We start from the raw sequence: 14,433 nt of genomic DNA, 5'->3' as shown, positions 1-14,433 counted from the left end.
AAAATCTCAAAGTATCTCCATGATTAGTTTTAATCGGATGGCGAACCATCTTTTCATTCCCCATGCATCACACCTGCCAAATTCCAATGGACACATAAACAAAGCAGAATTTTGAATCCTTTCCACACAGCGGTGCTTCATTAGATCCTACTGGCAGAAAACAAAGCCCACATGCGGCCGCCAATATAGATAAGATTTGATGAACAAGACACTTAAGTTAACCAATGCCTCAAGAATCTTCATAGTTCATATGACGAAGTACAAACTCAAAAAATGCATTCTTTGTTAGAAAGACCATTGGACGCACTCCATTGCAGAGTATACAATACAATATTGCAGATATTGAAGGATTTGTTCTGTAAAATTGTATTAAGCACCTTCACTCATACAAGGCTTGTTCCACTAGATTTACAACATCCTGTCAGTACCCAAATGGTCCAAAATGCATAGGGTGGTGATACAAGGAAACTCAGTTATCCACATGACTTGATCTATAGCTTCAAAAAAATCAAGTAAAAAAAAAAAAAAATGTTGATCAGCTAATATGGAAGAGTGAAGCACTGGCTCATACTACTACATCCTCTATAGAAGATGCTGTATCTCCAAATCCACTAAGACTACAAGCTGCAGGTGCATGTGCCCAAACAGTATTGTGTTCGCTCAAGCATCCACTGCCTTCAGAGAATCCTTGCATAGAGAGCCTGGTTCATACAGTGTGGATGGCGCATACAGTCTGCACGGCGAGTTGAATTAGAGGAGCAGAACTCTGCAAAACAGAACATATGCATTGGAATAAAGGAACTGATGGGATCCCCAACTCCAAGTGTGCCCCATTATGAACGTAGTGGTTGGGCTAGATGGCCTGTATATGAGTTTGAGGAACTCTGAAAGGTAACTACATGATTTGCTGCATACTCAATGCCCATTTGTGGTGATTTCCTGGAGATCTTTCCTATGCAGGTAGATGGTCTTCCTGTGTTCCACTTCCTCTCTGCATAAATTGAACACCATTTATAGGGATGCTAAATAGGAGGAAAGGAGAAAACATTTGTCCGCTTGGAAATGTAGATACATATTGATGAATGAAGCGGAAAGAAAGGCATAAGAGAGCATGAAAGTAATAAGGACGAACATATAAATCTATATAAAGAAACACAGGATAGCACGGACAAGTCTGAAAAACAACTTCAGTTTCCAATTACGCTCAAAGTGTAGGCATTAAACCTTGTCAATAATTGTCATCAAGTACCTATATATTGACAGCCAATAGGAATCCTTCAGTTCATGCTGTCAATAAAAGATACTCTATTAAGTGATGCAACAAGAAGAGGAAATCCTACATTAGAATCACAATGGAGAGTTTTTAGGGAATGAGGATCTTAAAGTTAGTTGAGTATGTTCAGTTTCAAATTTTCAATGGAATATATTCAATTTTAGGATGTCTCATTGCTGAAGTTATGAGGACAAGGCAGATGACCATGCAGATAACCATGTCTTGAGTATCTTGTGACCATTAGATGTTGCATGTAGATCAAATAACAAAACAGCATGCGTGCATGAAACACTTAGCAGACATGAAAAGGTTGAAATGGATGGGGTGAAACCAATGAAGATAAATAAAAAATATGTAGATGCAGAAAAATTTAAAGTAGCACTACCAAAGAAGCACAAAGATGGACACGTCATTTGCGACAAAAATTTAAGATAGCAATAACTAGTGGGTGAATGTGCAATGCATGAGAGGAAGAAGCATGGGTAAAGGTAATATCCCAACTGAATAACAACTTTTTTATATTGTTCATGTCACTTGATAAAGAAGCCACACTCTTGGTAGGTGAACGACTTTACTCCTTAACCCTGACGTCAAAGATGAACCAATAGTTGTTTTCTTATTGAAAATGTATGTCTCCCTAAAGAAAGGGAAGGCACGAAAAAAACCGAGTCAAAAGGTACTTTTTCAGAATAAGAGGAAGGAAATGTGACTTCTTTCCACACTATGCCCAAACACGCGCAGCTGGTTTGTCCGAAGGCATGATCCAGGCATGTGATCTGACAACTCAACTGGCTTTGCATGGCCAGACATGAAGAATTTTACATCATAAATAGTAGATGCAAAAGGGTAATGTTCATGATTTCTTCCTTGTAATGATTATGTTAAAGTTAATCATGAGTGGATACATTAATCTTATCATTATTTTTTTTATAAATTCACCAGAGAAAAGTGTCATGTTTGTGAGTTCTTCCTTGTAAGTAATGATTATGTTAATGTTAACCATGAGAGGATACATTTATCATTAAACACTAAAAGTTTTTTATAAATTCATCTGAGAAAAGTTGTATATTTATATCAAGAAAATAATATTGACTTGAAAAAATGGGATGGGCATTATTTTATGTCTATAAGGATATATTACTTAACAAATATAAGTCCAAAGATTCTCTCAATAATTTTGTAAAGATTAAGGATCTAACAATAAATATGTAAAAAACTGCAGTACTATTATGAGATAACACAATTAAATAAAGGCTGCATTTTTGGAAGCAAAATAAGAGGGATTAAAAGCCATTTAACTCAATTATTCCGCCCCCTTTTTCAGCCAAATACTCATTGAAACATCAGGAATGAACCAGTTTTTCGGAAGGGCAAATTGGGTGTTTCCTTAAAGTTGCGACACAATTTTTGCCATCCAAATCATTTACTCCACTTGACCTAGGAGCTATTTATTTCAGAATAAAGAGGGAAGGAGTTAGTAAACCCATTTACTTCAGGTTAATTCATTCTGCTTCCAAAAGAAGCCAAAAGGATGTAAACTAATTTTAATTTAACCAGATCTTTTATTAAATATGACTGAGAAGAGAAGCCATTAAATATTTTAGTACTGTTCTAGGACTACCAATTAACTCTTCAAGCTACGGCATAATGGTCTAGTGAGTTGAGATCTAACACCCCTTCACCCTTTCATGTATGTTTTACTTGAATCTTCTGGTGCAGCTAACAATAAGTGAATCCAAAAAATGGAATCATGAAGTAAACGTATCCAGCAAAAGCATGAATATGGAATCTGGGCATACTAACCTAAGGCAGCGCCCAATTGAATCATAATGAAGAAGAGCAACAAGTCCACGCTTCCATCCATTTCTAGGGCCCCCACCACGCCTGACCACGGGCAACTGCTTGATTCCTTTGGCCTCCATAAGATCCTTTGCAGTTGTCAAGTCAGTGTCAGGGAAACATGTTAATAGTCCACGTTCAATCCCCTGATACTTAAACCCTCGAGTAAGGCATGATGAAATGAGACAATTGTTCACCTGAAAAACAATTTTCAAGTCAATATATATGTATTTAAAAAGCGAATCAAAGGGCAAGCTGGAAACCTTAAAATGTGTGTTGTTGAATGGGAAGAGGTTGGGTTTAGAAGTTAGGTGGGATTTAATGATAGTCAACATGGAAGATTATGACCGAATATACATTAAAATAAGGAGACCTGGATAGTAGCAGTTACACTCACACGTATACTATTTCTTGATAAACTATCAATTAGTACAGACCAGGTTGATTATTTACCTCAAAAAGCTACCTAGAAAGATGGATTCAGCCTGGCCATAACTTATTTACCTCTAAAAGTCCAGTATGGTGCACAGACATGATAACTTATTAGATTATGCCTACATTGGCTTCAACCTAACTTGGAGCCTACCTTAACCAGTCAGATATATTACATCACAATATATGAAGAAAGATTGATAACCATGCATTAGCACTTACCCTTGTGATCACATCAAAGATTAGAGTTGCTAATGTGAATATATATCCATGTACACACTTTGGTTTGCCAACCTAGCCACTTAATTATCAAAGAATCAGATGTGCAGGCTGAAGCCCAGAGAACACTTGAAGAGACAGCCTCATATACATCAATTAGTGTGGATAACTCTCTCTCTCTCTCTCTCACACACACACACTCTCTCTCTCTCTCTCTCTCTCTCTCTCTCTCTCTCTCTCTCTCTCTCTCTCTCTTTGAGCAAAAAAAAAATAGTGCTCCATATGAAGAGTCTCTACCAGAACCTTAATATTTTGATGTGTAATGTTGTAAATAACCGTTCTATTTATACAATAATATGATAATCAAAACCAACAGGTAACAAAATTCTCAGAGGTTTCATACATCTAAACCTGTTGAATCTCCCTTGGGAGTAAGAGGAGTCCCTCCACATGCTTCTAATCCTTTCCGCTGAATGTCACCTAGTGTAAGAATTCCCTCCAGAAAATCTTCATCATCAACAACAAGAACACAACTTTGATGGTTATCATGCATAAGTTTTAAAGCTTCTTTCACCATAACTGTCGGTACAACTTTAACATAATTCCTTGACATGGCCTGAGAAACCTGATAAAATAAGTAGTTCTGAATTAATAAAGAAGTATGATGGCAGAAAATGCATTACTCTAACCTGACCTGATCAAAATTATTGAACATGGTTAATGAATAAATTCACCACAGCAAATTATACCCCAACGTAATCGCCAACTAGAAGAACATGAAGAATCAAACCTTCAGGTCATCCAGAACCACTTCCCCGTTAATAGCTCCATGTTGGTGAATTCCAGTTTCTACTGTAGAAAGTTCACGATCACCTCTTCCATCAAGTCTTCTCCAGACAGCTTCATTTCTGTCTTCAGCGGACAAAAGAGAAGAATAACCATGCCCAGATGACCTGGACTCCAATACCTCACTATCTTTGGACTGGTTTGCCACAGAAGGCACCCAGATTGCTAAACCAACAGCTCCCTGTTGACCCAAAAAAAAAAAGAAAAAGAAAAAAGAAAAAAAGATTAAATAGTTCGTTAAATCAGCAAATAAACAATCCGTATTAGCTCATTTTTCACCCATATAGGCAAAATTGAGAACTTGAACTATCATATTGTACAATGATCAGCAGCACTATGACACTTCCCAGTTACTTATTTTTAAGATTTGAGAGAGAACAAAAAATATCTGAATTTCATTTGTGAATGCCAAAATATTGAGTCATGCATGTTACTAGGTAACAACTATTAGAACACCTCATTTCACAATAGGTCGTTTTACTATATGTTCATTATTCTTAAACTTGATGGTTCACTACCAGACTGGAGTGCAGTAAATTATTATGACTCAACAGCGAGCTAATGCAACCCAAAACTGCATGAGTGCAAGATCATCTCGTAGACAATAGTGCCTGCTAAATTGAAAGATGAAAAAGAGTTTTCACCATACTATTAGGTTCTAGGTGATGACGGATTTAAGCAAACCTGGAAAGCTTCATGAGAAATTTCTATATTTATTTGAACAGCCTAGACTTCTAGAATTTGACCATGGATGTATACAACATGAATCATCATAACCACATATTCTAATCATGTGTTAAATCATCATTAAATATTTTTTCATTTACGGTCTAGCAAAAATGATGGTACATGTACCGGATTTTGAAAATCATATGCATCAAGGACCTTATGCAAAATGGAGTTTGTGAACAAGTTGGATAACTTCAAGGTGCCAAAATCAAGGACCAAATAAGTCCTACAGAATGTCTTCAAATCAAGCAGAAAATCAACCTCAAACAGCTTTAACAGGACTGTACTGAAGTTAGTATGTGAGAATGTGCATAAACAAGCAGGCGTACGTTACAGATTGATCCCACCAAATTGTGCTTAACAGCACATAAGAGCAAGACATTTTTTCCCGCTGTCAAGTGAACCAAGAACACTGTTTAATACACCAGAAGTTGCTTCAAAGAAAAATTTTGAAACTAGTTAATTTTTCCAAGGAATCCCAGAATGGCTATAGATGATTCTATTAGTACAGAAATTGTAAGAAAGGTAGAAAAATATATTAGTTGCCAATGAGTTGTAATCAATTTTCAATTAGACCGATCCCTCCTTTATACCATGCAAATTGTTTGAAGTGTAGAAGGAAACTATCCATCCCTTAGACACTCAGAGTCTCTGGATAAGCAGTCTAACAGTCCTTTAGGGTGAACCTTGGTGTCTTTTGCTGTTCATAAAGGGCCATGATGCAAAACTGGTGGCCAAAAGCTAAGCAACTAGATCCACAATCATCTGTCCTGCAGATAGGCCAGGGAGTTACATGCTATCCCGCCATCAAGGAGTGAAATCTCGTACATACCAACCCTGTACTGGCTAGAATGTACCATGCCACCATGAGCCAATATTATCAGGGCCAGAATGGGTGAACTAAGCCAATATCAAACCATATCATCTGTATCTAGGCATATCACCATTGTATCAAACTGTATCAAACCCATATTGCTCAGTACACTTCTTTGTTCTCATTTGCACTAAGGTGTATCAGGGTGTAGTACAGCATATCGAGGATCAAACCATACCAACCAGCCATTGCTACAACACTGATCCTCAAGATATGAACCCTTGATGCACATTAACAATGTTGAGCAAGGCATAAAAAACCGAAAGAGAAATTTTTCTATAACTAACAAAGCTAGATTAAAAAGAATTATTCACCCAAGAAGAAACGAGGATCAAGAAAAGAAGGGAACGGGCCAGAGAGAAAAATGGTTTTAGATGAGTTTGCAAGATATTGGTTATAAAACAATGGGAAGTCATACAAATTCAGAAGGCAAGATGGATACTACAAATATCATGAGAACTGTAGAAGCCGAATTTCCCATAAGCAGGGCCAAACCCATATAAAACATGTGATACATGCATGATTCATCTATACATATAATACACACACACAATCATATATATATATGTGTGTGTGTGTGTGTGTGTACATGTACATGTATGTATATGTATCTGTGTATGTATATGTATGCATATATCTAAAATATATAAATATACACTTATATAGAGGTAAACTTTTACCATGAGTGGAAGCAATATTCTGTAATCCTTTGTTAGCTCAAAGAGGAGCAATACTGAGGTCAGTGGAACTGAACAAACTGAAGCTAGCGTAGCAGCCATTCCAACCTGTATGCAGAAGAAACTCAAAAACTATTTTGCAAGGACCAAAACTTTAATTGAACTTTGCCTAAATGATTCACAAAATTTACCAATGCATAGGCTTGTGGTTGGGCAACAGCAGCATTTCCTGGAATTGCTGAGTTTATCACTTGTGCAGCTGAACCACCAAAAACAGCGCCAACAGCAGCACCAATCATCAAGCTTGGAGCATAAAGACCACCTACAAGACCAGAACCCTTGCAAAGAGCAGTTGCTATTACTTTCGCCCCAGCTAGCTGAGTTAACAGCCAAATTCCAGGGGCTGAAGCGCTCTTCCCCGTGTGTAGGATTTCTTCAACATTGGTGAAACCCCAGTACAATATTCCAGGATACCTAAGAGCTATCATGCCTGCACCTAAGCCACCTAAGGCAGGACATACAACAGCAGGAAGACCAAACCTTTCTTTTATATAATCAAATGATTTTGAGAACCAAACTACCAACCAAGTGAAAGCCACACTCACTGCTCCACACAGCATCCCTAGAATAAGGTATAGAGGTAATTCTGCATGGGAGAAGGGATGGTCAGGCTACAATATTAAGAATAAAATACAAGCATAAATTAATGCAAGTCAGTCGCACATTCAATGACAAGTACCCATATGCACAAGTTTTCACAAGCATCTTTCTACTTATAAGCTCCGCCCAATGTTTTTATCCGGCCTTCAACTTAAAAGCTCACTGGTTATCAAGTTCTAAGACAAAGTTACATAAAAAAAATAAGCGAATTCTATGAAATTCATGTTTGCTGCTTTTCATAAAACTTATTTCAAGAAATTAACAGATCATAAATCTTCAAAAGGAGTTTTACAAAAGAAGCACCCCTTTGTTCTTCAAACATTTGTTTCATAAAGAATTACATTATGACTATATATTTAAGTAAAACTGACAGACAGCCAAATAGCCCTTATCTGATTAGTGGCTTCCAGGAATGGAGGGCTAGGGTCCCTTAAAGTAAGATGGTGGAAGAAAAGTGCCATACATTCTAAATGGGATTTAGGTTTCTGATGTGATCGGATGAGGGTTAAGTAAGATTAGAAAAAGATGAGGAAAAGAAACAGCATGAAGGTGAAAAGAGGAAGGCAAAAGGCCAAACAAATTTCCTTTCTTTGTTCTGAATGCCAACAATAACCTCCAAAGTATCAGCTAGCCTATTGATTAAAACTAATAGGAGTCAGTCTAGTGAAGCACGAATCTGGGTCCTTAGTATTTCGCACTCACTGTATCATGCCAATACCCACTAGGAAACAAGAAAGCAAAAAAGATCATAGCCTAGATATACATTTCTGGCAGTACCCTTCCCGAATGTTCACTATGATTCTAAATAACGCCTTCCACATCATGACACTTTGCTGATCGTAACAGCAAGCAGCAGGCCTAAGTTTTAATCCTTTCCAACCCTATCAAGCCCAAAGTAGGCCTTTCTTTGACTGCCTAAACAAATTTTCATATTCAAATAAATCATTTATTTTAACGGAGATGTCTGTTAATTAACTTTCGGCAGACCAATATCCACAAAATGGGAACTGTGATATCTTGTTTAATCATCACAGCATGTCCATAAATGATGTCACAGAAATGCAAGTGACATCAGAAAAGGTGGAAGATATTAAGGGGCGACATCATAGTAATATCTCCCCCCACCAAAACTTTCCTACATGCATCTCAGCTTATTATGCCGCATAGCATAATAAAATTTAGTCAATCACACACACTGAAAAATAGCAAATGCTACATGGAATTGATCATGGATTCTTTGATCAACAAAAATTTTACAGATGGAATAGAAACAAGATGCAAAAGTTTGTCCCACCTTCCATAAAACTAACAGCATGCTTCCACAATAATATATACTGATAACTACCGCTGATAATATCAAAGTGGGTTAGATAAAGATAAAATACCAGCAGCAGATTTTAATTCATACGTCGGCACAATAAAAGCTGGCTTTTCTCCAAGTAAAACATTTGATACTGTGGATGATATAACAGAAGCCAATATTATCATAGCAGTTGTAAATGGAGGAGAGTTTTCTGCTCGAAGTGGCCTCAGCACAGTTTCAATAGCAAAGAAACATCCAGCAACTGCTGCGTTGAAACCTGAAATCCACACAAGATCACATAACAATTTCTTTGATGCATCCAGTGAACTAAACAACATAATGCGAAAGAAGATTGATGAGTGACAAAATAAATAAAAATGAAACTGGTGTTATAATTTTTTTTAAAAAAAATCTCAGAATGTACTCTCATATAGGCAGAATATTCAGCCCAAGGGTTACAAAGAAAGGTCAAACTCATTTCTAGAGAAACAATAAAACAGCAAAGAATGGAAAAAGTGAATAAAATCTCGCGAACACAGCCCTGTCCCTTGATATCAGCCCATTTTACTAATAAACTTTGCATCTTTATGACGTCTCAAAAAAGTGGAACATCCCTAATATGGAAAACTGACAACATAATTTGGAACCTAAAAAGAAAAGTAAATTAAAAGCTATACCTGAAGCAATCCCAGCAGCTGCACCAGCTGCAACAAGAGCAATCCTCCTTTCTCTATTGTTCTCCATCATTTCCGAACACCCATTTGCACAAGATTTGCCAATATCGACGCTGGGCCCCTCAGGGCCTAATGAACAACCTGTGCCCAAAGTAACTGCAGCCTGGATGGCCTTTATCGTTGGAAACATTGCAGCCAGCAAATCAATACCTTGCCTCTGTGAAGATCTTGACTGCTTTATCTGCTCGAATATTTCAAGTAATCCATGCATCATGCCGACAACAACTCCTCCTGTAACAGGAATTAACAGTATTCTGTGCCAAGTATCAGCCAGTCTCTGTAAGCGCAGCCAGGCAGCACCCTCATTTGGGGTACCTGCCCATGCCCATTCGTGTATTACATGCACCTATCCAAAATATTGCCACAATTGCATATTTTAGGATTATGTAAGCGCAAGTTCAAAATTTCAAAATTTTGTGGGATTCAGAAAGAGTTCCAAAACAAGAGGAAGTCAATATAGACTGGTATCTCAATTATGATTGTAGAATTGCCTATAGGGTGTTGCTTACACTTGACTCGAAGATGAGTATGATTCAACACTAAATTAAAAGCTAGCTTAAGTGGCTTGAACTGCTCAAAATATCAGAAGTTTCATGCTCAAAGGTGGGAATATTCTGGGGCCTTTTGGCTTAAATTTTAAGTGAACCATTAAATGAAATTGATTGACTACTTGGTTGAATGCCACATTTTAAGATATGTGCATACCACTAATGAAATTTGCAAATTCATTATTCCATTGGTTCTGTAGGCACCAGAGTGACCCAACTCTATGTATTGCAAACCTTTTTTAGCATAAATTGAAAGTGAACTATTAAATGAAACCGATTGACTACTTGGTTGAATGCCACATTTTAAGATATCTGCATGCCACTAATGAATTTTGCAATTCATTATTCCATTGGTTCTGTAGGTACCAGAGTGACCCAAATCTTTGTATACTTGCAAGCTTAGATGAAATTGTCGCATAAATATTAAAAGAAAGAAGGCATAGTTTTTCTAGACCTGCAAATAGTTCATGATATTTTATAAAGAGAAACACATAGTTTCTTGGTATGACCACATAACTGCAAAGTTGAGATCTAAACTTAATGCTGGACAAACTCAAAGTGACCGCTTCAAATCCATATAATAGCTTGATAATCTGCAGTCAGGCGGCCTTAAATTTGTAAAGCTCTCCCGTAATTCAGTTAGAAACACCAGATATCTATTACAGTAAGCATAACATCAAAGCTCCGACTCATAAAACCAACTTGACCTTCTGGTTTCCACTTTGCTTATGATTTCAAGTCCCCCAAGACGAGAAGTCTATTCATATCCCCTACCCGATTCAGGCCAAACCTCTTTGGATTCAATAACTTATACACAAATCACGTAAAGATGACTCTTTATATACAATAAAAAAAAAAAAAACACAATTTCGGCTACCATTCGTAGTTCCATACTGACTTCAACATGATGGCGAAAACGCCAAACTCAATTAATGATTCCTGACTCCAATCAAAGTAACAGGAAAACAAAAAGGTTAAAAACCTCGGGGGGGCAGCTCCTTACCCCATGGTTAAAGGCAGCGACGCAAATACCGGTGGCGAGACCAAGAAGGCACCCAATAAGCAGCAGCGCCCACTCCGGCGGCGCGCCGTCGCCGAGGGGGTCGTGTGCCGGGTCATCGAACGCCAAAGGCGATCCCCCGTGGTCCGTGTACCGGCGGCTCCGGCTCCAGCTCCGGCTAGAGAGACCACGATCCAGGTGCCTCAGAAGGTCCCCGATCCCGCTCCTCCTTGCGGACGTCGGCGTCGCCACCGCCGGCAGCCCGTTGGCCTCCAGATCGGAGTCGGACGCCGAGGGAGCGGATCTGAGGAGGGCCTTGTGGTCGTCGGTCCCGTACTCTTCCCCCGACATCGAGCCCTCCCCGAATCCTCGAAGAAACCCTAGAATTCCATTGCGGTGGTGTCGCCGATCGAAGCGGATCTCAAGACCCTAGAAAGAGATCTCGGGGTGGGGGTTTGTTCTTCACCTCGCCGATTGCCGAGGAGGATGGCGGAGAAATTAAAAGAATGAATAAATTTAAAAATGGCTTTATTTTTTCTTTATTGCTTACCTCTTGTTTTCCGGTCTCCTTTGATTATATAGGGAGCGGGAAAAGGGCAAGCGGCGGTCGTTGCTCATGCGAGCCAAGCAGTCTAAAGTGGTTTCGAAGTGGGGCCCACTTGAAGTTGGGTAGGTGGCAGGGACGGAGGTTGACTTCTAGCTGTATCATGTTATGTCGGCTTCACTTGATCCGTTGATGAGCGAGCACGGTGGTTTGGAAGGTGATGATTATGTCTGGCATAAGCAACACATCATTGCATACAAATGAATGAGTAAAGGCCACGTAGGAAAATTTTAGTGGGGCCCATTGAGTTTTGCGGTTTTTTTTACTACTCGTTTCTGTTTTCTTTTTGGTGTTGTCTGTTCCAAGTCGGAGCAGCGGATCAGAAGTAAAATAGAAAGCGGATCAGCTGTCACTTCCAGGTGGCAAATCATGTCCCGCTTCATGGGTTAAAAGGCTTTTTTTTTTTTTTTTGATAAACGGTTAAGAGGCTTTCACTTGCATCCATTTGGCTGGGATTAATATATTAATTGGAGACACTGTATCTTTGATCCTTAATTTACTGACACAGAATGCAGTGTGATGGTTTTAAGTCTTAGTTTTTTTTTTTTTTGGACTTATCATTTTGTTCATTTTCTAGAAGTTAAGATGGATTACAAATTTAGTTGGTAGTCTCAGGAGGGGCCATTAGATCCAACATAGCTTGTTGTTATATAAGATGGGTTGTCTTAAGAGTTGGAGAATTGAAGGGTAATAGTTTTATATTAGGATGGAAAATTTTAAATTGCATAATTTTGATAGTTAAAATTTAAAATTTGAATGTTGGTTACTCTTGAATGCTTTAATTAGTTTGTCATTGAAGAGAGATGTTAAATCAAGCGCGCATATATATATATATATATATATATATATATATATGCTGAAATAAATGTTGTTTTGACTAGTAATTTTAGAAGAAAATGAAGACCTTTTATAAAAAAAATGTTTGACAAAAGGAATGTACACGAGTACAAAATGAAATTCAAATCTCTATACATGATATAGCTTCCTTTGAAATATTTTGTCAAAAGAGTGTTTTCAAAGTTCTATTCCCATATCATTACGAAAAAACTTTGCATGCACTGTGAGTGAAAGGCTTGGTTTAGGTTGTGAGAGTCCATCACATGAGAAATCCTGTTGAAAATTATATATGATCTACTCCTCATAGATCCGCTTGCATCACATCTAGTTTTCAGCTCTAATAGTTGGACTATGGATTACCTGATCTTGGACATCGCTTGGAGTATCAGATAGGATTAGCCCATGGGTGACATGTCTTGTTGCATAGTGACACATTTTCTATAATTTTGGACTCGATATTTGTTAATCTCGTTTGAAAATGAACTTTTATATAAAGGATAAGCTCTAGATAATCATTTTTATATTAGCGATTGACCGAATGCGCTAATTGGATGTTTTGGTTTATCAGGATTAGTCCTTGTTTATTGAAAGCGACTAATGACATATTAAATTTGACCCCCTTATTTTTTGGTTTGATGGTCTTTTGGACTGATCACCAATGTAGTTAATTAGATGTTTTGGTTTATCAAGATTAGTCTCTTTTTTTTTTTGAATTTTTTGCATGGATACCCTTCTAAATATCGGGTTTTGCATTAATCCCCTTGCAAAATTGATATTTACATGTATATCCTCGTAAAACTCTGTTATTGTACAAATGTCCGTAATATAACGGTTGTTCTAACGGTGTTAAGAAAAATCATATTTATATTAATTAAAAATAAATTAAAATTTTAAAATTATGCTATTGTTCCTGTCTTTTTTTTCTATTATCGGAATTGCGATCTATTTGCATGGCTACCCATTAAGGGTATTTTAGTCATTTTAATTTGAAACCGTAAATTATTTAACATCGTTAGATAGCCTGGGTACATATGCAAAAATAAAAGAAAAAGATAGAATAATGAAACAAGTGTTTTACGAGGGTATACATGCAAATATCAATTTTGGAAGGATATTCATGCAAAATCCAATATTTATGAGGATATTTATGCAAAAAATCTTCTTTTTTTTTTTTTGGTAACAGGGAGTGAAAGACCACTACATTGAACGAGGGTTACGCCACTAGCATTTGCTCTAATTAGATGAGCAAGGTCGGGAGAAAAAGTTTCGGTCTGAACTGATTCCAACTGCTTCATGCTATTGAAATTGGCTAAAAGATTTCCTACTTGCTTGGCGTCACGCAGAATATGGCGGCCGGAGAAGTTTAAGCATTGAGGAGCAAATAGACTCAATGCCACCACAGTCATTAAGTCTCCATCTCAAAGAATTCCGTCACGTTGGAAGCTTGTAGTTGCCGATTTTAGCCCAACCCAAGCAGCTATAAGTTCGGCAATGGGAACTGAAGTCCTGAACACAGGAAAGGATGCAGCAAGAAGAACTTGGTCCTCCTCATTTCTGATTCCAAAGACAGTGCCGGCACCATTGAGGTGAATAGAACCATCATCTTGTCTTGGAAAATTTCTTCATTTCTAGCTTTCCATAAGATGCAGACCAGAATAGATTGGGCTTCTGTTATTTGCGAGAATCCTTTGTTCTTAACAGAGTCAGCAGCTTCATGGTAAATGAGACAACCTCTCTTATTTGAATTATGAAATAACCAAATCGAAAAACCATGTTTGGTTCAACGTAATAACAAGTGGCAATATGCATTTTTGTTTTAGCCAATTTATATGTTTGCTAATTCATTGGGACATAGGTT

The 14,433-nt window shown here is 37.7% G+C and overlaps 1 protein-coding gene across 3 annotated transcripts; it reads right to left on the bottom strand.

Annotated features, from left to right (window-relative positions):
* Nucleotides 1–342: 342 nt before the first annotated feature.
* On the bottom strand, nucleotides 343–11,743 carry LOC103711982 (chloride channel protein CLC-f). Of its 3 annotated transcripts, none has more exons than XR_015971268.2 (9): nucleotides 11,138–11,684; nucleotides 9,530–9,932; nucleotides 8,935–9,129; nucleotides 7,081–7,535; nucleotides 6,893–6,997; nucleotides 4,554–4,790; nucleotides 4,175–4,388; nucleotides 3,077–3,309; nucleotides 343–991 (listed from the first exon to the last, which is right to left on the bottom strand). XR_015971268.2 is itself a non-coding variant. In XM_008798336.4 (9 exons), exons 1-9 carry the CDS (start codon nucleotides 11,483–11,485, stop codon nucleotides 916–918), a joined length of 2,274 nt encoding a protein of 757 aa, XP_008796558.4. In that variant the 5' UTR covers nucleotides 11,486–11,743; the 3' UTR covers nucleotides 343–915. The 3 variants fall into 3 exon arrangements, 2 of the variants coding, with proteins under 2 accessions (XP_008796558.4, XP_088563277.2); XM_008798336.4 differs by having other exon boundaries at nucleotides 4,167–4,388; nucleotides 11,138–11,743; XM_088707151.2 differs by lacking the exons at nucleotides 9,530–9,932; nucleotides 11,138–11,684 and having other exon boundaries at nucleotides 4,167–4,388; nucleotides 8,958–9,128.
* Between the last annotated feature and the right edge of the window lie 2,690 nt (nucleotides 11,744–14,433).

The sequence above is a fragment of the Phoenix dactylifera genome, chromosome 11, assembly GCF_051530095.1.
Source record: "Phoenix dactylifera cultivar Ajwa chromosome 11, Ajwa_hap1_PhDact_Kaust_v1.1, whole genome shotgun sequence".
In the NCBI taxonomy this organism is placed as follows: Eukaryota; Viridiplantae; Streptophyta; class Magnoliopsida; order Arecales; family Arecaceae; genus Phoenix; species Phoenix dactylifera.
This window is presented reverse-complemented; position numbering and strand designations above follow the sequence as displayed.

What these genes read in the sequence shown, in the direction of transcription:
- LOC103711982 (XM_008798336.4), bottom strand. Translation starts at nt 11,485, where the DNA reads ATGTCGGGGGAAGAGTACGGGACCGACGACCACAAGGCCCTCCTCAGA. An exon ending in TGAATTAAAATCTGCTGCTG is followed by an intron (nt 7,536 to 8,934) that starts GTATTTTATCTT and finishes TCTCCCATGCAG; the next exon opens with AATTACCTCTATACCTTATT. An exon ending in GAATATTGCTTCCACTCATG is followed by an intron (nt 4,791 to 6,892) that starts GTAAAAGTTTAC and finishes TTGGGTCAACAG; the next exon opens with GGAGCTGTTGGTTTAGCAAT.